This window comes from Ursus arctos, unplaced genomic scaffold (assembly GCF_023065955.2).
Source record: "Ursus arctos isolate Adak ecotype North America unplaced genomic scaffold, UrsArc2.0 scaffold_5, whole genome shotgun sequence".
Taxonomy (NCBI): domain Eukaryota; kingdom Metazoa; phylum Chordata; class Mammalia; order Carnivora; family Ursidae; genus Ursus; species Ursus arctos.
The window spans coordinates 37,706,555-37,729,506 of NW_026623067.1; the positions used below are offsets into that span (position 1 = coordinate 37,706,555).

The 22,952-nt window shown below is 49.5% G+C and overlaps 1 protein-coding gene and 1 long non-coding RNA gene across 7 annotated transcripts in view; one reads left to right on the forward strand and one right to left on the reverse strand.

The window, feature by feature from the left end:
- Window positions 1–22,952, reverse strand: part of LOC130542742 (uncharacterized) — a 47,008-nt gene that overhangs the window by 2,534 nt on the left and 21,522 nt on the right. Inside the window, exons 2-6 of one of the 2 annotated variants that reach the window (XR_008957516.1) lie at window positions 15,582–15,787; window positions 11,193–11,430; window positions 9,579–9,723; window positions 8,384–8,568; window positions 3,411–3,561 (exon numbers count right to left, since the gene is read on the reverse strand). This is a non-coding gene — a long non-coding RNA (uncharacterized LOC130542742). The remainder of the gene's footprint in view (window positions 1–3,410; window positions 3,562–8,383; window positions 8,569–9,578; window positions 9,724–11,192; window positions 11,431–15,581; window positions 15,788–22,952) is intronic. The other variant, XR_008957517.1, reaches the window with a different exon arrangement.
- SLC4A9 (solute carrier family 4 member 9) lies at window positions 8,327–22,234 on the forward strand. 5 transcript variants are annotated; one of them, XM_057307174.1, is made up of 22 exons: window positions 8,327–8,591; window positions 8,943–9,103; window positions 9,359–9,472; window positions 9,890–9,945; window positions 10,098–10,255; window positions 10,515–10,602; window positions 10,952–11,106; window positions 11,304–11,420; window positions 11,593–11,767; window positions 11,929–12,062; window positions 12,241–12,503; window positions 13,383–13,441; window positions 13,668–13,856; window positions 13,985–14,098; window positions 15,279–15,440; window positions 15,588–15,766; window positions 16,472–16,544; window positions 18,023–18,091; window positions 18,342–18,515; window positions 19,126–19,278; window positions 19,633–19,733; window positions 20,606–22,234. In XM_057307174.1, the coding sequence occupies exons 1-21, from the start codon at window positions 8,374–8,376 to the stop codon at window positions 19,684–19,686; spliced, it is 2,865 nt and encodes a 954-aa protein (XP_057163157.1). In that variant the 5' UTR covers window positions 8,327–8,373; the 3' UTR covers window positions 19,687–19,733; window positions 20,606–22,234. The 5 variants fall into 5 exon arrangements, with proteins under 5 accessions (XP_057163157.1, XP_057163156.1, XP_057163158.1 ...); XM_057307173.1 differs by having other exon boundaries at window positions 20,782–22,234; XM_057307175.1 differs by lacking the exon at window positions 19,633–19,733 and having other exon boundaries at window positions 20,782–22,234.

Below are 22,952 nucleotides of genomic sequence, written 5' to 3' on the forward strand. Positions count from 1 at the left end.
TATGCTGCCTGGGGGCTCCTGAATGTCATGCCAGGTAACACTTCGTGGGGATGAGCAGGATCTCCTGTCTGATTGCCCGGGCTCAGGATCCATCTGAATAGGATGAAGACTAGGAATGGATAAGGCTGGGAGGGCGTTTAGGGGATGAGGAGGCCCTGTCATTCCCAGATGTTGAGGAAGGAATATTTATAATGTGCTTGGATCGAGCCTGGATTCCAAGCCTTCCTCCTCCATTTCGGGGCCCACTTCTGTGACTTTGAGGGATTAACAGGACTTTACCCCTTTGGCCATCCCCTCGCACAGATGGCTGGCTGTCATCAGGGAGGGGGCAAGGGATTCCTCACTCATCCATCACACAACTCATCTTCCTCTTCAAGCCTCAGGTGTAGAGTGAGAGTTTGAAGCAACTGCTCTGTGTTCAGGAGCTGGCCAGTAAATGTCCGTCGTGGATTGTTTGCAGGCACGCGGCTATTCAAAGTCCTGCTGAGACAATTCCATGACGACCACCAGCGCCTGACCTGTGGGGCAGATCTGTGGGGCAGACCTTTCTCTCCATGCCTTTTCGGCTCTCAATGTACGAGAATAACAATCTACTTAGGGGGTTCTTGTGACTAAGGAGATAGCACCTCTGAAAGTGAGAGGCAAAATGGAGAGCCCTACAGAAATGGGTCAGTACTATTGTTACTCACTTCTCTAAGGCTCAACCTTGGAATGAGGTCACATCACATCCTGTACCAGGAATGTGTAAGTTCGGTTCCTCTTAGAAATGCAATACGGAGCTGTAATTTAAAAATTTAACCTTATCCATTTGCTTTTTTTATAATAGAGGGTTGATCCAGTACAATGGTTCACAAAGTGAGAGATACTGCCCCCTAGGGGTCATTATGGGAATCTGCGGGGAGTCTTCAGTTGTCCAAAAACTAGGGAGTCCTCAGGCATTTGGAGGAAAAGATGTCAGGCTCACACAATTAAAAATTGCCCACCCCAATTGTCCCGTATTCCACATGCTTTTGAGTGTCTTTCCAGACATCCATGTGGGTGAGAAACTTGATTATAAGAGTTTTTACACTGACTTTTCCAGGAATGAAATTAGCATGAATTGTTCATTTTGGTGGTATCTGAGTTCTCAAACAACACACTTGTGTCCGTTAGTATCTGTAGCTGTCACATTTGAAGTAAGTCTGTGTAGGTGCAAGCAATGGGTTTCTTCACTGAGATTTCTAGAGTAGTCCTAAGCAAGTATTTGCATATTCAAATGGTGTTATTTTATTTATTTAAAACTTTTTTTTTAATTTAAGTAACCTTTACAACCAATGTGGGACCCAAACTCATGATGCCAAGATCAAGAGTCACATGCCCTTCCAACTGAGCCATCCAGGTGCCCCTATTTTATTTTTAGTCACTTTCTCTTTTCTATTGATTAGGGTATTGACTTTCTTTAAAGAGTAAATGTGCAATTACGGTGATCATTTTACAAATATATACAAATATTAAATCATTATGTTTTATACCTGAAACTAGTATAATGTTATATGTTAATTATACCTCAATTTAAAAAAGTAAAATTAGGAGTGCATGGGTGGAGCGCCAGGCACTCTCACACATTGCATGTGAAGCCTACTAAAAAAAAAAGAAAGAAAGAAGGAAAAAATAAAGTATACAGAATTGTATCTCTATAATTATTTTATTTTATTTGTTAAAAAATTCATATTTTTGAAAGTTTATTTATCTATTTGTTTAAGTAATCTCTACGTCCAACATAGGGCTCGAACTCATGAGCCTGCAATTAAGAGTCACGTGCTCTTCTGACTGAGCCAGCCAGGTACCCCTCTCTATAATTATTTTAAAATACTTTTGAAACGCATGTGTAGGGAAAAAAACTGGAAAAAAATATCAAAATGTTAACATGGACAGATTTCTACAAAAGAGAAAAAAGTAAATATACAGATAGGATATTCTCTGTGAACTTTATTTCAGGATAGTAAAAGAATATTAACATATTTGCTATAAAAAGAAAATATTTATTTAGTGAAGTCCACTAACACCGGAGATATTCACATGAGAAGCCTTTCTGTATCCTTTGTAAAAGTGCTGTTTTAGATACTATTACATGTAAGGTCCCTGGGCAGTGTCTGAATAAGGTGTAACAAATTCCTCTTGTAGTTAGTTCAGTGTTAGAAAGTTTGGCTCTCGCGACTATCTGGCATAGCTACTTCCTTTTACTAGACAATGACAAATGTCGAATTCATATGTTCTCTTTTTGCTTCCACCGTCAGGAAGATCACAATTAAGTTTTGATGCTTGGGGCACCTGGGTGGCTCAGTCAGTTAGGCTCTGCCTTGGGCTCAGGTCGTGATCTCCTGGGATCGAGTGTTCCCCCCCCTCCCCCGTCAGCTTCTCCCTCTGTCTCTGCCACTCCCCCTCCTTGTGCTCTCTCACGCTCTCTCTCTGTGTCAAATAAATAAATAAAAATCTTAAAAAAAAAAGTGTTTGGTTTTTTTTTAAAGATTTTAATTTATTTATTTGACAGAGAGAGAGAGACAGCCAGTGAGAGAGGGAACACAGGCAGGGGGAGTGGGAGAGGAAGAAGCAGGCTCCCAGCAGAGGAGCCTGATGTGGGGCTCAATCCCAGGACTCTGGGATCACGCTCTGAGCCGAAGGCAGACACTTAACGAGTGAGCCACCCAGGCGCCCCCCCACAAAAGTTTTGACGTTCAGGTGCAATGATTATCCCTAGTCCAGAATTTTGAGGACAATTACTTCTTTCCTCTCTGCTTTGGTTTCATTATGAGTGATCATTTTTAAAATATTTACTTGTATCCATGTATTTTATTGTCTTTAAATCTTTTCCGGAAGTAAGCAGAGCATACATAATTACTGTGAAACTCAAAAATCACATACCTGTAGCTGCCTTCCCAACACTTCCTGAATCTGGAAGGCTCGGTCATGGGGGCTTGGAAAGCCTGAGGCAGAGCAGTTGATGGACTATGCAGGTGGTTTTGTGCTACAGACGCAGGTTCCTTGATATCTCTTCCTTCTCCCCTTCAAATGCCCTGACCCCTCTACTCCAGATGGAGTGTGGGCATTGTGAGGACTTGAAGCAGGCTCCAACTGTCAGGGCCCGCTCCAAGTGTTGGCTGGATCTTGGTGGTCTGGGGTCAGAGTGGGCGTCAGGGAAGGGTACCCCAGATTAGGGAAACCCAGACCTCCAACTGGGAAGACTCTCCCTCCACACATATTCCTCGAGCATCTTGTCTACTAGATCCCTGAGAGCAGAGGCTTGGACGCTCAGGCTGAGGCATGCAACTGACACCTTTCTGAACCCTGGGTCCACTAGCCGCTAGCTATGACTTTGGCCAAGGTACCTCTGAGGCTCAGTGTCCTCATTCAGAAATGGGCCCGATACCTACCTCCAAGGGCTATAGTGAAGACTCGTGGAGGTGACCTCCAAGGTGCCAAGGCAGTGCTTGGAACTTAGCAAGCACTCAGAAGGCCGCAGGTGCTGTTCATCCCCGTGAGCCCTGGATCGGTGTTACTCTTGCGCCTGTCTGCCGCCCCCAGCTGGGAGCAAGGGAGGAAAGAGCGTGCATTAAATTTCAGCTCCTCACTCATAAGCTCAGTAGCTATGGCAAATTGCTTAACCTTCCTGAGTCTCAGTGTTTTTATAACAAAGTGGGAATAATGAAATGTGCCTCATATTTGCGGTGTGAGTAAAATGGTTAATAGTGGTTATTTTATGGTAAGGGCATTGTGAAAATTTATTTTGTTATTTTTACTCTTATGAGCATTTTCTATTTTTTTCCTATAAGGAACATGAATTAAAAAAACAAATATGAATGATTTATGTATTTCAAGTCACTTTTCAAAACATGTTTTTTCTAAAAAAAAAAGTACTAGGGTGCCTGGGTGGCTCAGTCGGTTAAGGGTTGGTCTCTTGGTTTCAGCTCAGGTCATGATCTCACGGTCATTGGATCCTGCCTGAGTCAGGCTCCCTGCTGAGTGCGGGGTCTGTTTGAGATTCTCTCTCTCTCTCCTTCTTCCCCTCCCCCTGCTCGCTTTCTCTCTCTCAAATCAATCAATAAATAAAATCTTTTAAAAAATTAAAACGGGGCGCCTGGGTAGCGCAGTCGTTAAAGCGTCTGCCTTTGGCTCAGGGCGTGATCCTGGTGATCCGGGATCGAGTCCCACATCAGGCTCTTCCGCTATGAGCCTGCTTCTTCCTCTCCCACTCCCCCTGCTGTGTTCCCTCTCTCGCTGGCTGTCTCTCTGTCACATAAATAAATAAAATCTTAAAAAAAAAAATAAAAAATAAAAATAAAAAATTAAAACATACTTAAATTTATTGAACACTCACTACATTTCGGGCATTGCGCTGAGCACTTTATATACATTATCCTATTTAATTCTCACAACAGTCCTCTGAGGAAGATAGTATTTTCACCCCCAGTTTCTTTTTTTGTTATTTATTTTTGTAAAGATTATTTATTTATTTATTTGTCAGAGAAACCACAAGCAGGGGGAGTGGCAGACAGATGGAGAAGCAGGCAGAGACAGAGGGAGAAGGCAGGATCCCCACCAAACAAGGAGCCCGATGCAGAACTCGATCCCATGACCCTAGGATCATGACCCGAGGCAAAGGCAGACGCTTAACAGACCGAGCCACCCAGGCGTCCCTCACCCCCAGTTTATAGATGAGAAAACCAATGCTTAAGGAAGTTGAGCAACTTGCCCAGCTCGCATGTGATACACTTTCATAAAACTATACACACACAGACACATACATAGACAAATGAGTGCATGTAGAAACAAATGAAATCTGAATAAGGTCTGTAGCCTAGCTAACAGTATTGTGCCTCTGTCATTTTCCTGGTTTTGATATTGTGCTGTCTTTATGTGAGATATTACCATTGGGGTGAAAGGTGCCAGGTAGAGACCTCTCTGTATCTTTTTTTGCAACTTCTTCATGTCTTCCTCTATAATTAGACTCTCATAAATAACTAGTCAAAAAATTACAGAGTTTTTCAAAAGTAAAAGTTTTATTTTTAAAGATTTATTAATTTGAGGGGGAGGGGCAGAAGGAGAGCTAGAGAGAGTCTTAGGCAGACTCCACGTTGAGGGCAGAGCCGGACATGGGGCTCTATCTCACATCTCCACCTGAGCCAGTCACTTAACCAACTGCACCAGCCAGGAGCCCAGAAAAGTAAAAGTTTTGTTTTGTTTTTTCAGTTGTTGAAAAAAAACAGTAATGTGCCTAGCACAGGGTTGGATACAATTGACATTTCAGTATATATTTTCTTTCTTTCTTTCCCACTCTATGAGTGGTCATTTTCAGTTACATGGTAATTATGGCCTCCATATTGTGTATATTATGTGGTAGGCTTAATTTAATTGCATTGTTTCATTTAATAAAGCCTATGGTATGGATATTTTATTATTCCCCTTTTGCTGATAAGAAAACTCAGGTTCTGCAAAGATAAATCTCTTATCCACTTGTTAGAAAGTGACCGAGCCCAGGGGCGCCTGGGTGGCTCAGTCGTTAAGCATCTGCCTTCGGCTCAGGGTGTGATCCTGGCATTCTGGGATCGAGCCCCTCATCAGGCTTCTCTAGTGGGAGCCGGCTTCTTCCTCTCCCACTCCCCCTGCTTGTGTTGCCTCTCTCGCTGGCTGTCTCTGTCAAATAAATAAAATCTTTAAAAAAGAAAGTGACCAAGCCTGGATTTACACCAAGGCAGTCTGTTCATGACACCACTCCCTTCCACTCTGGATTCAGCTCAGAGTATTGCATAAAGGTATGCTTTGAACCTTGGAAATCATCTACCCCAACGTTCCAATTTATACAAAGAAAACACACTCAGAGAGGGGAAGGACTTTGGTCAAGAACACCTAATTAATCTGTGACTGAGCCAGGATAAGAACCCAGTTTTTGGATTCCTGGGTTAGGGCATTTTCCAGTGCCCACACCCAAGGCTGCTTGCCCATATAGCCTACCTTCACTGAGCCCTGCCTAGGAGACAACTGGGGCCCACAGACAAACCTGTGGGTTCTCACTCACGTCCCTCACAACCTGCACAGCTCAGGGCACTTAGGACCCGGCAGGTGGAGTGGAGCCTGGGGAGAGTGGAGACATGGTGACCCTCTACTGCAGGCATTTTTGGGAGGCAGGGTAGTCGGGGTCACAGAGAAGGCAAAGTAAGACCCTCTGAACTTCAGCAGGAGTGGAGTTGAGAAAGGAGGCTGTGTGTGTGAGGGGGGTTATTCATGCCAAATGCCTGTTCCTGTCCCCCTCGGGCTCTCTTGAGTCACTTACCCTGAGGTTGGGGCACATTCTTGAAGTGGGTGGTCACAGGGATTCCAGGCCCTCTTAGGTCCTAGGCCAGTTTCTATTCCTCCTGGGGCTGAAACCAACTCCCCCCTCAGACTCAGTACCTCGTCCCCAAGTGATAATATAGTGACTCACGCCTTTCATTCCTATCTTGGGACCTCCTTGGACTTGAGGCAAATCACAAGTCCGGACCTGGGGTTGGTGCAGAGAATCAGCCCCAAGTCCCATTTCCCAGGGAAGAGAGGGGTCCCGTGTATCTAGTGGACCTACATTCAAAAGAGCACGATTAGCCCTTTCTCTCCATCCTTGTTGAGCTCCCCCCACATCCCATCCCGCTGGGCCAATACAGGGAAAGTTGGAGGATTAAGGACCCCTCCCTGCCCTCTTATATAAATCTCCGAGCCCTGGAGGGTCCACTGGGGAAGCAAACGCGGCTGGTGAGTGGACCAAGCGATCCTGTCGGCGGGAAGCAGCGCCCTCGTGTGACCTCCAGAAGAAACGCATTTATGTTCCAGCCCCTCCCTTTCTATGCGCTCATTGAACAAGTATTTATTGAGTTCCACTAGGTGCGCTAGGGGTAGCCGTTGAAGAATATAGGTAAAATACCTGCTCCGTGAACGGTACATTCCAGTGTGTGTGTGTGGCGGGGCAGGCAATAAACGGCAAATAAATGAGGCAGATAGTGGTACTGATAACTGCTGGGAAGAAAATAAAACCGAGAACAGTGGAGACACAGGGCTGGGCTGACAAAACAAGGTCTCCTTAAGTAGGTAACGTCTAAGATGACACTTAGGTTACTGGGATCCAGTCATGTGACGATCTGCGGGGCGGCGGGGGGCAGGGGGAGCTTTCCTTGCAGAGGGAAGATCTACAGCAAAGACCCCCAGGCAGGAACAGACTTTGCACAACAGACAAAGACCAAGCAGCTGGAACGGAGTGAGCAAGGGAGAATGGTATGAGATGTGGCCAGGAACGTAGGCTAGGGCCAGACTGTAGATCTTACAGGTCATGACAGAGTTTGATTTTTCTTCTAGGAGTAATGGAATGTATTGGGTGAGTTTTGAGAAGAGTAGTGTAGCTTGATTACCTTTTAAAATGATCCCTATGGCTGCTATGCAGATTAAGAACTTTGGGCAAGGAAGGAAGAATGGAAGCAGGGAGATGATTGCAAGGGATTAGAAAGCTATTGAAATAATTCAGGTGAGACAGGACGGAGGCTTGGAACACGGTAGAAGTGTGGGAGGTGGGGAGATGTGGTTGGATGCTGGGTTTACTTTGAAGGTAGAGCCAAAAGGACTTGCTAATAGACCACATTCTCCTTTGTTCTTTTGGCTCCAGGAACTCCTTCATACACACACTCTAGTTGGTTCCTCTGCCCTTACTGCCGCGCTGAGTTAGAAGGGCAGACCCCAAGGACACAGCTAAATTGGAAAGTTTCCAGGTGTGGTTGGACAAAGGAATTTAAGCCTCAGGCACTGTGTTCTCCCTGATATGCCTCCTTAGCTCATTTAATGTTCTGGGACTCTGCCTGGTGTCTCCCTTACTGTAGCCTGGCTTCCACAGACCCAGTTACTTATTAGGTCTCTGTTTATCCAAATGGGTGCCCTTATGGTGTGTTGGTGCCACCCAAAACAGTCCTGGGGGGTTGTTGTTTGTATTTGATACAGAGAAGGGAGCAGGATAATCTGATGGTTTCAGTCCTCAGACCCAGGCCAGTGACTTACTCCTGTTAATTTACACAAAACACAGTGGGGTCAGACGTGATCCCACAGAAAATGCACACAATATTTTTGCCCCTGGCTGGGCATTTCTGGAGAGCCCGGGAAAGATCAGGTTAGTTTACAAATGCTCTCAGTAAGCAAGGGCTGGGGAAAGCAAGTGGGAAAGGGAATGACCCGGCTGGCTCTAGATTCAGCAGGCTTGCTCTGTTTGTGTTGTGCTGCATGGGGGGGGGGGGGGGGGGGGATTATAAATGCAGCCAGCTGGAGAGCCCCTGGACTCAAAACCTAGGACTGCATGAGTCCCTGAGAGTCTGTGCAAGCCTCCTCAAGATGAACCTACCAGGCCAGGAGGAGTTTGAGGTCTCCAGTGCTTGTGAAAATGTGCCCACAGGAGAGCTGGACAGTGGCCCTGGCTCTGGCCCCAGCCCTGATGGCCTCTCAGACACAGACAGAGGGGAACTGGGGGTACCCAAGGACCCTCTGCTCTTCATTCAGCTAAATGAGCTTCTGGGCTGGCCCCACGCCCTGGAGTGGAGAGAGACAGGCAGGTGAGTGGGACCCGGGGCAGTTCTATGGGGTCTTTCCCTTTCCCCAGCTGGGGACTCCTCCATGACCCGTAGCTCCTCCTGTGTGAGGAGACACTCTTACTCCCAATCAGGAGTTCCGCTCTGTGTTCTCCAATTCAGGCCCTCACCTTCCATGACGCTCAGCTTTCTATGCAGTCTACTTTTGAGTTCCCCAAGACCCCAGTTGAGGGGTGAATGCCTAGGAAGGGGCATACTTTGCACCACTGGGGCCAGGACTCCCTCATTGTCCTACCTTCCTGCCTCTCCTGTGTCCCCACTCCTGCACCTAGGAGAGATGGCCCCAATAACATAGTCTTCTCCTCTCCACTGCAGGTGGGTGCTGTTTGAGGAGAAGCTGGAGGTGGGTGCGGGCCGGTGGAGTGTTCCTCACGTGCCCACCCTGGCACTGTCCAGCCTTCAGAAGCTCCGCAGCCTACTGGCCGAGGGCCTTGTGCTGCTGGACTGTCCAGCTCAGAGCTTCCTGGAGCTCGTGGGTACGTTGGGAGACTTTGCCATGCCATTTCCCCAGGACCTCCCCCCCAAATCTTAGAACATTCCAGAGCTCACCCACCCCACCCTAGGGATTATCCTCCCTGTCACGAGGTGGGGGGGGGGGCAGAGATGGAGGAATAGAGACTCCCAGAAGGGAAAGGGGGTTGGGGTTAGGGTTAGGGGGGAAAGGGAAAAGGGGAAGAGTTTGGGGCTGGGAGCTCTCAGGAAAGGGTTGGAGCCCCACCTCTGTTCTTCAGAACAGGTGACCAGAGTGGAGTCGCTGAGCCCAGAGCTGAGAGGGCAGCTGCAGGCCTTGCTGCTGCAGAGACCCCAGCACCTCATCCAGCCCATAGGCACCAGGCCCTGCCAGGGTGAGAGGCCTGTCCCTGGGCCCAGGACCAAAAGCCCCGAGTGGGAGGGTCCCAGATCCCCCCTGCCTCCTTCCTGGACCAAGACCAGCCTAGCCTTGGCTCATACCTCAACTCAGGTCTCATGGGTGAGAAGTGGAGCTAACGGTGAGGGGAGAAGAATGGCGAGGCCAGAGTTCTGGGAAGGGATGTTCTTGGTAGGCATTGTGCCAGGAGTTTTACATGCAGTATCTCATTTAATCTTCACAACCATCCTGTGAGGTAGTACCACAATTAGCCTCATTTTAATGGTAAGAAAACTGAGGCTCAGAGAGGGAAAGCTCCAGTTTTCATAGTTTGTCAGAGGTAAAGCTGGTCAGGGAGCCCTGGTGCATCCTCCAAAGCCCGTGCTCTTAGCCACTGCCTCATCCTGTTTTGAAGGGTCTGCCCATCCAAGAGAGGCTTCTCACAATGAGGAAGCCCCCCTGAAGGAACAGGTTTGTGGCCTTTCCCTGGGCAGGGCTGGGAGAGGGGTCAGGGGTTAACAGAGGTTCACCCTCCACTGGCCTCATTATCAATCAATATCCTGCCAACATCCACCTCCCCAAATAACCTCTCATCCTTTGTGTCTCCTTGAACCCCCATCCAGCGTCAGAACCCCCTGAGACGGAAGCTGCCTCCAGGGGCCGAGGCAGGGGCTGTGCTGGCAGGAGAGTTGGGCTTCTTGGTGCAGCCCCTGGGGGCCTTTGTGCGACTGCGGGATCCAGTGGTGCTGGGACCCCTCATTGAGGTTCCCCTTCCTAGCAGGTAAGGCTGCTGAGAGTCAGGGGTTCTGGAGACCAGAAAGGGTCTTTACTGGGGAGGGGATTGGGAGGTCTCTGGTTCAGTTCTTTCAGGGGTGAGTGCAGGATGGAGCTCAGGGGTCTGTGGAGGCGGCTAGTGGACAGGGCTGCAAAGTAGGTGTGCACATGAGTGTACGTATGGGGGCTGGTAGGGAGGTCAGTGGACAGGGCTGCCTTACGGGATAGCCACCTCTGAGATTTCTGGGGCCTGGTTCCTTCTTCAGATTTTTCTGCCTCCTCCTTGGTCCCTCCACATTGGGAAAGGGCTACCATGAGATGGGCCGGGCAATGGCCGTCCTCCTCAGTGACCCGGTGAGCTGGGCAGGTGTGTGTGTGCCCGTGCCCACACATAGACTTGTGTTACTGAGTGTGCACGTGTGGACTCTGGATGTGTGACAGAATACAGCAATGAGGCAGAGTGTGGCTTTGTGTCCATTAGCAGGAGGACTGACGTTTCCTTGGCTACCACTGGAGCGCCCTTCTCTAGTACAGCGCCGGCACACAGTAGGCAGCCAAGAGGTACCCGCTGCATGCACGCACTAATGAATGAGTGCTTGAATGGCTCGTCGGCTTATCTGACTTGTGTCTAGCTTTGAGACCGTGAAAATGTACGTAAGGGTCCAGATCTGCATTTACTGCCCCTTTGTGCCCCTATCCCTAGCAATTCCAGTGGTCAGTTCGTCGGGCCAGCAACCTTCACGACCTCCTGGCAGCCTTGGATGCCTTCCTAGAGGAGGCTACGGTGCTCCCTCCAGGTCGCTGGGACCCGACAGCCCGGATTGCCCCACCTAAATGTCTTCCCTCCCAGCACAAAAGGTATACGGGGGCCTTCTCCACAGGCCTTGGGTCCAATCCCACCGTTGAGGGGGCTAGGGGATCCCAGGAAAGGGATAGAAACTTACCTTGGGATTCTGAGACTGCTGGCAGAGACACAAGCAGCCACCAGGGGGCAGGGTGCCCAGTCATGTTCTGGTTGGAGATCCTCAGGCAACCTGGGTTCCCATTCTCTTCAGGCTCTTCTCACAACTGAGGGAGGTCAAGGGCCCCTCTGCCGGGCATGGGGCCCTGACTGAGGACAGGTATGGTCACTGGCCACACGCACCCAGCCCAGAGTTACAGCGGACAGGCAGGTGAGGTGAGCTGGGGTGAGAGCAAGGGTAAGGGTACTGGGTGGGGAGAGGGGTCGCAGGGGCACAGAGGCATATTCTCACTGTGGAGGGGCTCACTCAGCCCCAGGGAAAGTAGCGGGGATAGGGGCAGGGGACGGGGTCCCCTGGATCACTGACAAACCATGGGGGGGAGGCTGTTTGGGGGCCTCGTCCAGGATGTGCGCCGGAAGGCCTCGTGGTACCTCAGCGACTTTTTGGACGCGCTGCATCCCCAGTGCTTCTCAGCCGTACTCTACATTTACTTGGCCACTGTCACTAATGCCATCACTTTTGGGGGTCTGCTGGGGGAAGCCACCAATGGTGCTCAGGTGAGTGGGGAGGCATGGGGGGGCAGGCACAAGTTTTGGTATTCTGCCAGCCGTGCCCTTTACCCTTCCCTGGGACAATGGGTGGGCTTCCCTGGAAGCTGGGGTTGCTGTGCTGAGGACTCCAGTGTCCTGTGCGGACAGGGTTCCCTGCCGGCTTCTAGGGGGTGCTGGAAAGTTTCCTGGGCACTGCAGTGGCTGGAGCTGCCTTCTGTCTGATGGCTGGCCAGCCCCTCACCATCCTCAGCAGCACAGGGCCAGTGCTGGTCTTCGAGCGCCTGCTCTTCTCCTTCAGTAGGTAGGAGAATACCCCGACTGTCACCAGACCCTCACTAGCCACACTCTCAGCCTTGTCCTGGCTAGGCCGGTAGGGGAGGGTGGAAACTGGCCCCAGGGGCACCTAACCTGGGTTAAGTGGAGAGCAGAACAGCTCTGCCAATTCCTGTCTGTCTCCCCCCACCTCCCCCCCCCCGCAGAGATTACAGCCTGGACTACCTACCCTTCCGCCTGTGGGTGGGCGTCTGGGTGGCCACATTTTGCCTGGCGCTGGTGGCCACAGAGGCCAGCGTGCTGGTACGCTACTTTACCCGCTTCACCGAAGAAGGCTTCTGCGCCCTCATCAGCCTCATCTTCATCTATGATGCTGTGGGCAAAATGCTGAGCTTGACCAGTGCCTATCCCATCCAGAGCCCTGGCTATCCTGCCTATGGCTGCTTTTGCCAGTACCCAGACCTGGGAGGTGGGTGAGGGAAACAGGGAGTTTGGCAAGATGGGAAAGGATGCAGGAGGGGGAGGGGCTGTCCCTTTGCTATCTCCCCTTGTTAAGTCCAGCAGAATCCTGAATACTTACCCTAAAACCAGCAGCACATTTCCCAGCTCTGGTTTTGAATCAATTGAGAAGTAACAGAGCAGGCCCAATATTGTCTTTATTTCTAACAATGCTGATCAAAGAACATGCTTATAGCTATGGGGGAATGGGCTTCCTAACAATGAAAGGAAATTAGATAGGTTTATGCAGCCAGTTGTGGCTGCACTGGACAGGGACGGTCTTGCCCCAGAGGAGCAGAGCTAAATGCATGTACACTGCAGGCAGCTTATTCCCAAGAGTGAGGAGAGGAGGGGACAGGGAGAGGCATGCCCAGCTTCTCTCAAACTCACCAACCAAATAAATTGCTGCTCTTTCCCTAGTCTGAGTGAGCGACTCAGGGGGAGAGCCGCTCAGCATACTACACTTGTACAAATTCCTTCACATGGAAGGAAGCAGCAGGAACGGGGAAGAGATGTCCTCTCAAGAGTGCCAGACTCTGCTGGGCATGAACAAAACCAGTCTGGTCCTGGTAGAAACCCAGAGATTGGTGTACTCATCCATTAAGCACACATTTGCTAGGCACCTGCTTTGGCCCATCCCTGGGCACCAGGGACACAGAGAGGTAAGGAATTTGAAGGGACCAGGCAATGTTCTGAGAAGCACCGGCTTGGTAGCGACTGGAGTCAGCAGACAGATGAGTCAGAACTAAGAACTCTCTGGTTCACTTGGACCCATGAGATTAGACTTCTGAGGGGTTGGAGAAGGTTCCCAAGGGAGGGGCATATGTCCAAATCATTCTCTGCTTCCCAGGAAATGAGTCTCAGTGGATGAGGACAGAACCAAAAGACAGAGATGACATCTCAAGTATGGTGAGGGCCTGTTCTTGGGAGGGCCTGGGAAAGAAAGGCTGAGAGCCAAAGAAGTCAGTGGTTCCTGGCTCTTCCCACCCCATAGGCTAGGGAAACCCTTGTATGTCACAGAGGCCCAGATCTGTGCTGTGGCTGGAGACCTCTTATCCTGGGCCCTTGCTGTCTCAGTGAGTGTCAATGTTTATTCTGCCACCTAACCCCATCCCTGATGACCCCCTCCATACAGGACCTAGGCCTGGTCAATGCCTCCTTGCTGCCCCCACCTGAGTGTGTCCGGCGGGGAGGCCACCCTCGTGGCCCCAGCTGTCATACTGTCCCAGACATCGCCTTCTTCTCCCTCCTCCTCTTCTTTACCTCCTTCCTCTTAGCCACGGCCCTCAAGCATGTAAAGACAAGCCGCTTCTTCCCCTCTGTGGTGAGTGTTACCTCTTTCTGTGGGAGAGTACTGGCTCTTGGCCTTGGGCACTGTCTGTGAGTGGGAAAAGGTGAGGAAGGAAGGGGCTGGCAGGCCTGAATCTGACTGAGTGTCCACTGTGTGGCCAGGTACGCAAAGTGCTCGGTGACTTCTCCTCAGTCCTGGCCATGCTGCTGGGCTGTGGCCTTGATTCCTTCCTGGGTCTGGCCACGCCAAAGCTCACGGTGCCCAGTGAGTTCAAGGTGAGAGCTGGGAGTATAGGACAGAGGGGAGAGCAGGGCCAGCAGACAGGACCTTGGAGGAGGAAGATGCATAGATGCCATGCTTCTCTTCCCCTGAGCTTCCATTTCCTCACTTATAAAATAGAAAGGGTAATAATAATGATCTCACAGAGTTGCTGTGAGGATTAATGAGGTACTGCTGCTGACACAGTGGTACAGAATACATGGCAGCTATTATTTAAATTAGGGGTTAAGAGGATGGGTTCTGCTCAGCCAGCCCTGGGTTTGAGATCCTGTTCTGCCACTTCCTAGCTGTACGACCTTAGGCAAATTAACCCACATCTCTCATCAATGAGCCTCAATTTATGCATCTATAAAATGGAAATAATAAATAACAATGGCTCCTACTCTACAAGTTGTCTTGAGGTTCACAGAAGATGACTATAAAGCATTTTACCACAGCGCAGGAACTGGTACATACCAAGACCTTAATAAATGTTACTTATTGTTGTCATAGGTTGGCACTACCCACTCCACTATTCCCCACTCTCTTCTTTGCACCCCCAGTTGCCGACTTTGATCTGGTAAAGTTGGAGCTCCCTACCAAGGGCATGATGGTGCACAGGACAAGGCTTAGCACTTAGACTTTGCCTGTGCATTTGGAGACCTCCTCTCCAGCTTCCCCCAGGAGAGGAGAGCAGGGGGACTCCAACTGGGGTAGCCTCAGGGGCTCAGAATCTGAGATGGCAACTGGGGTCCCCTCCCCCACATAGACGCTTATAATCAGAGCAGACGCAGACACACCCAGCCCTGCCCCTGCCCCAGATCAAGGCAGGTCTGAGCCTGAGTCGCTCCACCCTGGTTGGGAGAGGGGGTGCCTAGGAAGGAGGGCTCTGTATACCGAGAAGTGTGGGCAGGCCTCACCTCCATCTCTTCCTCTTGCAGGGTGGGAGGGCCCCTGAGAACCAAAGTCAAGAGGCCTTGGCTCCAGCCCAACCCCCAAGGTGGTCCCCCTCCTTCTGCCCTCTTTTAAGACACTGGGATGCTTTGAACCAGCTGTTCCTGCACACATACTGCTCCTACCAACCATCTAGGGTCTTGGAATGGGGGTAAAGGGGGCAGGGGGTTATGGAAGAATGCCAGTGCTGGGGTGAGGTACTCTTGGGAGACCCTAACTTGTCCATGGAACACCCTCTCCCAGCCCACACTCCCTGGGCGTGGCTGGCTGGTGTCACCTTTTGGAGCCAACCCCTGGTGGCTGAGTGTGGCAGCAGCCCTACCTGCCCTGCTGCTATCTATCCTCATCTTCATGGACCAGCAGATCACAGCGGTCATCCTCAACCGTGCTGAATATAAACTGCGGGTAAGGCCTGCCAAGTAAGACCCTAGGCCCCTAGACCAAAGGACAGAAACTCCAGGATGGGATCCAGGACGTCCCTCTCCCACTCCAGAGGACAGAGAGCCCAGGTCTGGTTTAGTTTCACCCTCAACGTTCCACCACTACCTGCAGAAGGGAGCTGGCTTCCACCTGGACCTCTTCTGTGTGGCTCTGCTGATGCTGCTCACGTCGGCGCTGGGGCTACCCTGGTACGTCTCAGCCACAGTCATCTCCCTGGCCCACATGGACAGTCTTCGGAGAGAAAGCAGAGCCTGTGCCCTGGGGGAGCCCCGCAGCTTCCTGGGGATCAGGTGAGGCCAATATTCAGGAAGCTAGAGTGAGAGGCGGTCAGTAAGGTGGTATGGTGGGATACAAAGCAGTTACTCGGACAGCTTAAATTCTCAACTGGTGACTCCAGAGGGCTCTCTCACTGCTCCATGAGCACTGCAGTGGGGTGAATGGGTGGGTTCTGGGCTGAGATGGGTGTGTCAGATCTTCCCACATTCTCCTTTGGCCATGGGATTGGGAGGGCCCTCGAGAGGAGCCTCATGGATGTAAAGGCAGAGGAGCCAGGGCTGCGCGAGGGTGAGGTGCCAGCTAATTACCATCCCCCTCCAGTGTAGGAGTACCTCATTGATGTTACAGAGTTACCATCATAAAAACAATTTTGTAACTATTGGAAACACAATCTGTGGAAAGTATGTAAAATTAACTTTGAAACTGTGAAATAAAAGTTTTTATGGCCTTGTAAAAATTGTTAACTTTCCATAAAAATAAAAACCTATGAGTTTGAGCTGATGGAGGGGCCTGGGACACCCAAAAAGAAGTGCCCTGCCCCTTCCTCTCCACCAATTTTGCACACCATGCTAAGGCCTCCTCCCTGCCAGGTGACTACTGGGGGATCCCTCCACTCCCCTCCTGCCAGTGCCTGTAGTAGGGTCTGGTCCGCATCTCCAGGTCTGGCACCTTGGGGGCTCTCCCAGACCCTGGCTGACTCTTCCCTCTCCGCACCACAGGGAGCAGAGGCTGACAGGCCTGGTGGTGTTCATCCTCACAGGAACTTCCATCTTCCTGGCACCTGTACTCAAGGTACCTTTGTTAGGCTGGTGTCAGGGGCCGGGCTGGGCAGTAATAAAAATAAATAAAGCAAGAACTGACACTGGCTCTATACTCACTGTGCACCAGGCACTGTGCTGTTTTTTCCACACTTGCTCTCATTTGATCCTCACATGAACCCTGAGAGGCATCCGTACTTCACAAATGAGGAAGCTGAAGAAGGTTAAGGAGGTGAAGTCGCTTACAAAAGATCACCAAGAGAGCTAGTTTCTCAGGTCCATCTGAGAACCCAACCTCTTACCCAGGAGGCTTTCTACCCAGTGAGGCAGGGTGTGGGCATGCCACCATCCCCTATGGGTCAAGTGGTACGGTAGCCTTGCTCCAGCCTCCCAACAAACCTTAGACCGAGAGTGTGATCATCACGCCCCAGAAAAACCTTGAGGCAAAACCCCTTCACTTCTCCCTTACCAGATGTTTGTAGAATACCTACGATGTGAAAGGCTCTGCTAGGCACTTGGGAGAAGGGGGGGGGGGGGGACAGGAAGGGGCAGGAGTATTGAAAAGAGATATGGAGCCAAACCCCTATCAGCAACATATACACATGAACAAAAATTAAGTAACACGTAATCACAGAAAAGTTCAACAAGCCAAGGCAGCAAAGTAATCGAGAAAGGCATGGAGAATGGCATACAAGAATCACCAGTGAGGGGAGTTGGGGAGGGGAAGGTCATGCAGCTGGGTGAGAGTGGAGTAGTTGAAAGAGCCAGATGGACCGGATCAGCTGCTTACTAACTAGGTGACTCTCATTCAGCAGATATTTACTGAGCATAAACCATATGCCAGGCACTGTTCCAAAGACTGGGGATATAGTAGTGATCAAAAGAGACCATCCACCGCTTGCAGTCTGGTGAGAAGAGAAAGATGAAAAAAATCAATAAAATAGGGATAAATTCAGGTAGTGACTACTTCTAACGAAAAATATAAGAGGGTAAGGTGATTAAGAGTGCAAAGGGTCTACTTTAGATTGAAAGGCCACGCCCTTCTGGGGTGTCAAGAGATGAGTAGTGAGAAGCCTGAGTAGTGAGAAAAAAGTCAAGGAAGGACATTTTAGGTGGAGGGAGATAGCAAAACAAAGCAAAGGGCTTGCAAGGGGTTAGAAATAAATTTGGGCATGTTGAGGGAAGGAAAGGAAGCCATATAGCAGGAAAAGCAGAGAGAGCAGAGAAGAACATGATAGATAAGATTGGAGAAGTAGGCCAGGTAGCAGAGAAGTTAACTTCGTTTCTGAAATCCAATTCCCCCTTTTGTAAAATGGAGACAATTATAGAATTTACCTCCTCTGTCTTGAAGATTCTGTATCAGGCATGCAAAGTTGGAAAGGAACAGAAAGAGCTGGGTAGACTTAGATGTGGATGCTGGAAGCTGGGGTTGGAGCCTACGTGGAGGTGGGGGGCATCTGGGCAGCTAGCAGAAGTGAACTCCTTTGCCAGCTCTCCACTTTTTTCTACCAGTTCATCCCAATGCCTGTGCTCTATGGCATATTCCTGTACATGGGGGTGGCAGCGATCAGCAGCATTCAGGTGAGCCCATTATATTCACCATGCAATCCCACTCCTCCTCTTCTTTCCTGCTGCTACCTCCTGCCTATACTTGCCAAGTCCTCTCCTATCCTCTTTTCCTGACTCTCCTGGGCATAGGACTCTGCTGCCATGCCCTGAATGGGGAGGGTACCAAGGGAGGCTTCTGGCCTCCCCCTCGTGCTAGGCTTGGATAGCTAATAGTGACACCCTCCAGGCTGAAAACCCTGCTTTCTTCCTCCTGTTCCCCTAGTTCACAAAGAGGGTACAGCTATTATTGATGCCAGCAAAACATCAGCCAGACCTCCTGCTCTTGCGGCACGTACCTCTGAGCAGGGTCCACCTCTTCACAGCCATCCAGCTTGCCTGCCTGGGTCTGCTTTGGATAATCAAGTCTACCCCTGCAGCCATCATCTTCCCTCTCATGGTGACTCGGGGGAGGGTCGGGTAGTGTCCCAGGGATCCTGGGAGACTCTGAGCCTGGGAGGGTGGCCAAAGCCTCCACAGAAGGAAGACTCTCCCCCTCTCACTTGCCCTGGCTCTGCCTGGTTGGGAATCTTAGGACAGAGAAAGATGGCTGAGAGATGCCCACAGGCTAATCCTAGGATACCTGATTCAACTCCATTTCCAATCTCTTTGGGCTGATCAACCATACACAGAGATATAAAGTCTGAAAGAAGACTGAGGCCCTGGGAGAGGCAAGACTGGCACTTCTGTTACTCAGTGAGGCAATGACATTGGTGGTTTCTGGCCTTACCCTCACTCCCTGAGGAAGTTAAGAGCCCTGGGCTTTCTAGTACGACCAATCTGATTACCATACCCAGCTGCGTGACTTCTGGGAAGTTTCTAAACTCTTTAGGCCTCAGTTTTTTTCTCTATACAATGCGAACAATTACATCTACCTCGTAGGAACATGTTAGCATTAAGTGAAACAATACATAAAGCCTAGTACATAGGAAGTGCTCAATAAATGCCACTGCTGTTCATGTTTCTGCTGCTACTGGTGACAGCCCTGGGTCTTGTTTCTATCCCTGCAGTTGCTGGGCCTGGTGGGGGTCCGAAAGGCACTGGAGAGGGTCTTCTCACCACAAGAACTCCTTTGGCTGGATGAGCTGATGCCAGAGAAGGAAAGGAGCATCCCTGAGAAGGGGCTGGAGCCAGAATATTCACTCAGTGGTGACAGTGAAGACGTGAGCCCCAGATGGGCCCTCTCAGGAGAAGGGGGCAGGGGTGGGGAGAGCCCTTTTGTCCAAGAGTTGTCCCTAAAGCTTCATATTTCTATTAAGCCTGAAGATCTGATCAACACAATCCTTCCCCTTAGGTCCTCACCGACATAGGTACACTGAAGGGGTGAGGGAAATCTTTCTTTAGAGGGCAGGGGCCCTGGTTTATGAATCCATGGGGGTAGAAAGGTTTGGGGACAGCTCTGGTGGTCTTTGCCAACCATGATCTTTGTCTCAGTGTGGGTTTATATCCTTTCACTTTCTGGGTCCCTTTTTTTCTGCTCTGTCTTTCCCAACTCATCTTGGGATCTTTTTTTGCAGTCAGAGCTTATGTATCAGCCACGGGCTCCAGAAATCAATATCTCTGTGAATTAGCTGGAGTAGGAGTTTGGGAATAGAGACTCCAAGAAACTAAGCATGAGGTGAGGATGTGAGGGAAGTCCCCCTGGGGTCGAGGATGGGGAGGTGGGGGCTCAGACCTTGAAAACCTCCAGTGTGCTGGCTACCCCTGTTTTCCTTCATGTTCCAGTTCCTCACGAACTCCAAAGTAGGGGAGGGAATAGAAAGGTCTCTTCAGAGGGAAGAAGGAAATAAGGGAAGTACCCTCTCAAGCCCTGGGCTTGGCTCCCTGTGGCACTGAAGTCTGGCCAGTAGAGGGAGCTCAAGCCCACACCAAATAGGATGTAGAGATGCAGGGCTGGGGAGGAAGGGGTAAAATGACAAAAGAACGGTAGGGAGTGGGGAGGAGAGGAAGGGAGGATAAAGCTCCCTGCTGCTTTCCTTTGCCCTGGAGGCCACTCCCTTAGGCTGCTGAGAACCACATTCCAGACAAGTGGAGGGCTTCTCTGTCACTTGCCCACTTTGCCATTCTTTCCATTTTTATTCACTCATTTATCGAAACATTTTATGAGTACTATACTTAAGGAGTATCTAGATACCAGAGATACAGTGGTAAGATAATCATGGTCCCTGACCTCCTCAGTTTAAAACCCACTGGGAAAGACCAACAGGCAGTTGTTGGAGTGGGACAGTGTTGGCTAAGGCAAGCACGAGCTGTGGGAGCAGAGAGACCTCTAAGCCCTTCTTGGAGGGTGGTGAGGGTGGGGTGGTGGGAGTTGGAGAAGAGGAAATGGTCCCTAACTTGAAATTTGAAGATGAAGTATGTCCAGAATAAGGTGGAGGGAAATGTTCTAGGCAGAGGGTGCAGCATGTGCAAAAACGTGGCGTTTTTTCCACCTTGATAAGCTGAATTCTCTTCTGGACCACAGAAACCCTTCTATCCATGTCTTTCCAGGCTCAAAAGCCCAAGAAGCCCCATCATTTGCAATGGAAAATTCTAGAAGGCAATTCAGCAGCTATCCCAGAACAAGATCTCCTGGGCTTTCCATATCCCCTATAGCTCCTTTGCACTATTCTTTGCCCTACTGTGCCCCTGAGCACTTGCTCTGACCCCACTATGTCTTCTCTCAGTTCACAGGTGTTACTCGGAAGTCAGGATATTGCTGGCCTTTGGCTTAACTGCCAGATTCTCAGTGGACTGGGACCAGTGAGGCAGGACTGGAGGGCAGCTGGCCAAGATTTCCATTATCCTCTTGAGCAGGGGGTAGAGAGTGGCAGGGATGGGGCACCTGGGTGGCTCGGTCGGTAAAGTGGCTGCCTTCAGCTCAGGTCATGATCCCAGAGTCCTGGGATTGATCCTGCAACGGGGTCTCTGCTCAGCGGGGAACCTGCTTCTCCTTCTCCCCCTGCCTGCCACTCTGCCTACTCAAGCTCTCTCTCTGTCAAATAAATAAATAAATAAATAAATAAACAAACAAACAAACAAACAAACAAACAAATAAAATCTTTAAAAAAGGGGGGGTGCCTGGGTGGCTCAGTCGATTAATCATCTGCCTTCAGCTCAGATCATGATCCTGGAGTCCTGGCATCAGGGTCCCTGCTCAGCGGGGAGCCTGCTTCTCCCTCTCCCTCTGCCACTCCCCCTCCTTGTTCTCTCTCTCTCTCTGTCATTTAAATAAATAAAATCTTCAAAAAAGGGAGAAAGAGAGAGAGAGAGTGGCAGGGAACAAGCAGGTTTGCTGGTAAGCCTTGGGGACTGACCAGGCTCCATTCACTCTCTACCCCATTAAAGGGACCTGGAAACCCTTCCCAATTTGAACTTTCTGTCCTCACAAATTCTCTTTTACAGAATTGGGGGTCTTTAGCGAACTCTTTTCAGTTTGCCAAAGGTGGAAAAAAATATTTCCAGAAAAATTATTTCTCTATTTAAAACAGTTTTTTATACATATGAAAATAATCTTTACTGTTTTTTTTTACCACAAAAGTAAATAAGATTAGTGCAAAGTATTAAAACACTATAGAACTATATAGTTTTGAAATGAAAACCATACCAGTGATGATCAGTGTCCAATTTTACTGTATATTGTTCAAATTTATTTCAGGGGACACATTAATATTTTCATTAAAACGAAATTATAGGGCCACCTGGGTGGCACAGTTGTTAAGCGTCTGCATTTGGCTCAGGGCGTGATCCCAGAGTCCTGGGATCGAGCCCCACATTAGGCTTCTGCGCTAGGACCCTGCTTCTTCCTCTCCCACTCCCCCTGCTTGTGTTCCCTCTCTCGCTGGCTGTCTCTATCTCTGTCAAATAAATAAATAAAATCTTTAAAAAAAAATAAAAATAAAAAATAAAACAAAATTATATTGTTGAGTTCTACAACACGCTTTTCACTTGATATGCATTGAGTATTTTCCCCATGCCAGTACATACATATCTACCTCTCTTTTTGTAATCTGCATAGAATGAAAAACCTAATAATCTGAAAAAGTTACCATATATACAAAAGAATTTATATAATGTTTTCTGGAAGTATAAGAATTTCTTCAGAGCATATACAGAGGAGTGAAATTAAAGAGTAACTAAAAAGAGAACACTTGTGTATGTCAGTTCATCTATGAATTCTAAAGTTAAAAATTATTTTTAGGGGCGCCTGGGTGGCACAGCGGTTAAGCGTCTGCCTTCGGCTCAGGGCGTGATCCCGGCATTATGGGATCAAGCCCCACATCAGGCTCCTCCGCTATGAGCCTGCTTCTTCCTCTCCCACTCCCCCTGCTTGTGTTCCCTCTCTTGCTGGCTGTCTCTATCTCTGTCAAATAAATAAAATCTTTAAAAAAAATTATTTTTAAGCTAGCATTTTAGTTGTTTTAGGTAGAAAGGTCATTCAAAAATTTTAATCTACTACAATGCCAGAAGCGGAAAATTTTTTTATTTTATTACATTTTATTTTTAGGTAATCTCTACACACAAGGTGGGGCTCAAACTCATAACCCTGAGATCAAGAGCTGTTTGCTCCACCAATTGAGCCAGCCAGGTGCCGCAGAAGTGGAAATTCTGATGGGTCTTTTTAATGTTTTAAAGAAGGCTCCTAGGGGTGCCTGGGTGGCTCAGTGGGTTAAGCATCTGACTCTTGATTTCAGCTCAGGTCCTGATCTCAGGGTTGTGAGACCGGCCCCGAGTCAGGCTCCACGGTCAGCAGGGAGTCTGCTGGAGATTCTCTCTCTCCTTCTGCCCCTCCCCCACCCCCGCTTGCACTCCCCCCCCATAAATAAATCTTTAAAGAAGGCTCCTAAAATTATAGTCT

Coding starts and splice junctions, on each gene's coding strand:
- SLC4A9 (XM_057307172.1), top strand. CDS start 8,374: ATGAACCTACCAGGCCAGGAGGAGTTTGAGGTCTCCAGTGCTTGTGAA. Junction 10,603..10,951: donor CCGTCCTCCTCAGTGACCCG/GTGAGCTGGGCA, acceptor CCCTATCCCTAG/CAATTCCAGTGGTCAGTTCG. Junction 18,092..18,341: donor CAGCGATCAGCAGCATTCAG/GTGAGCCCATTA, acceptor CTGTTCCCCTAG/TTCACAAAGAGGGTACAGCT.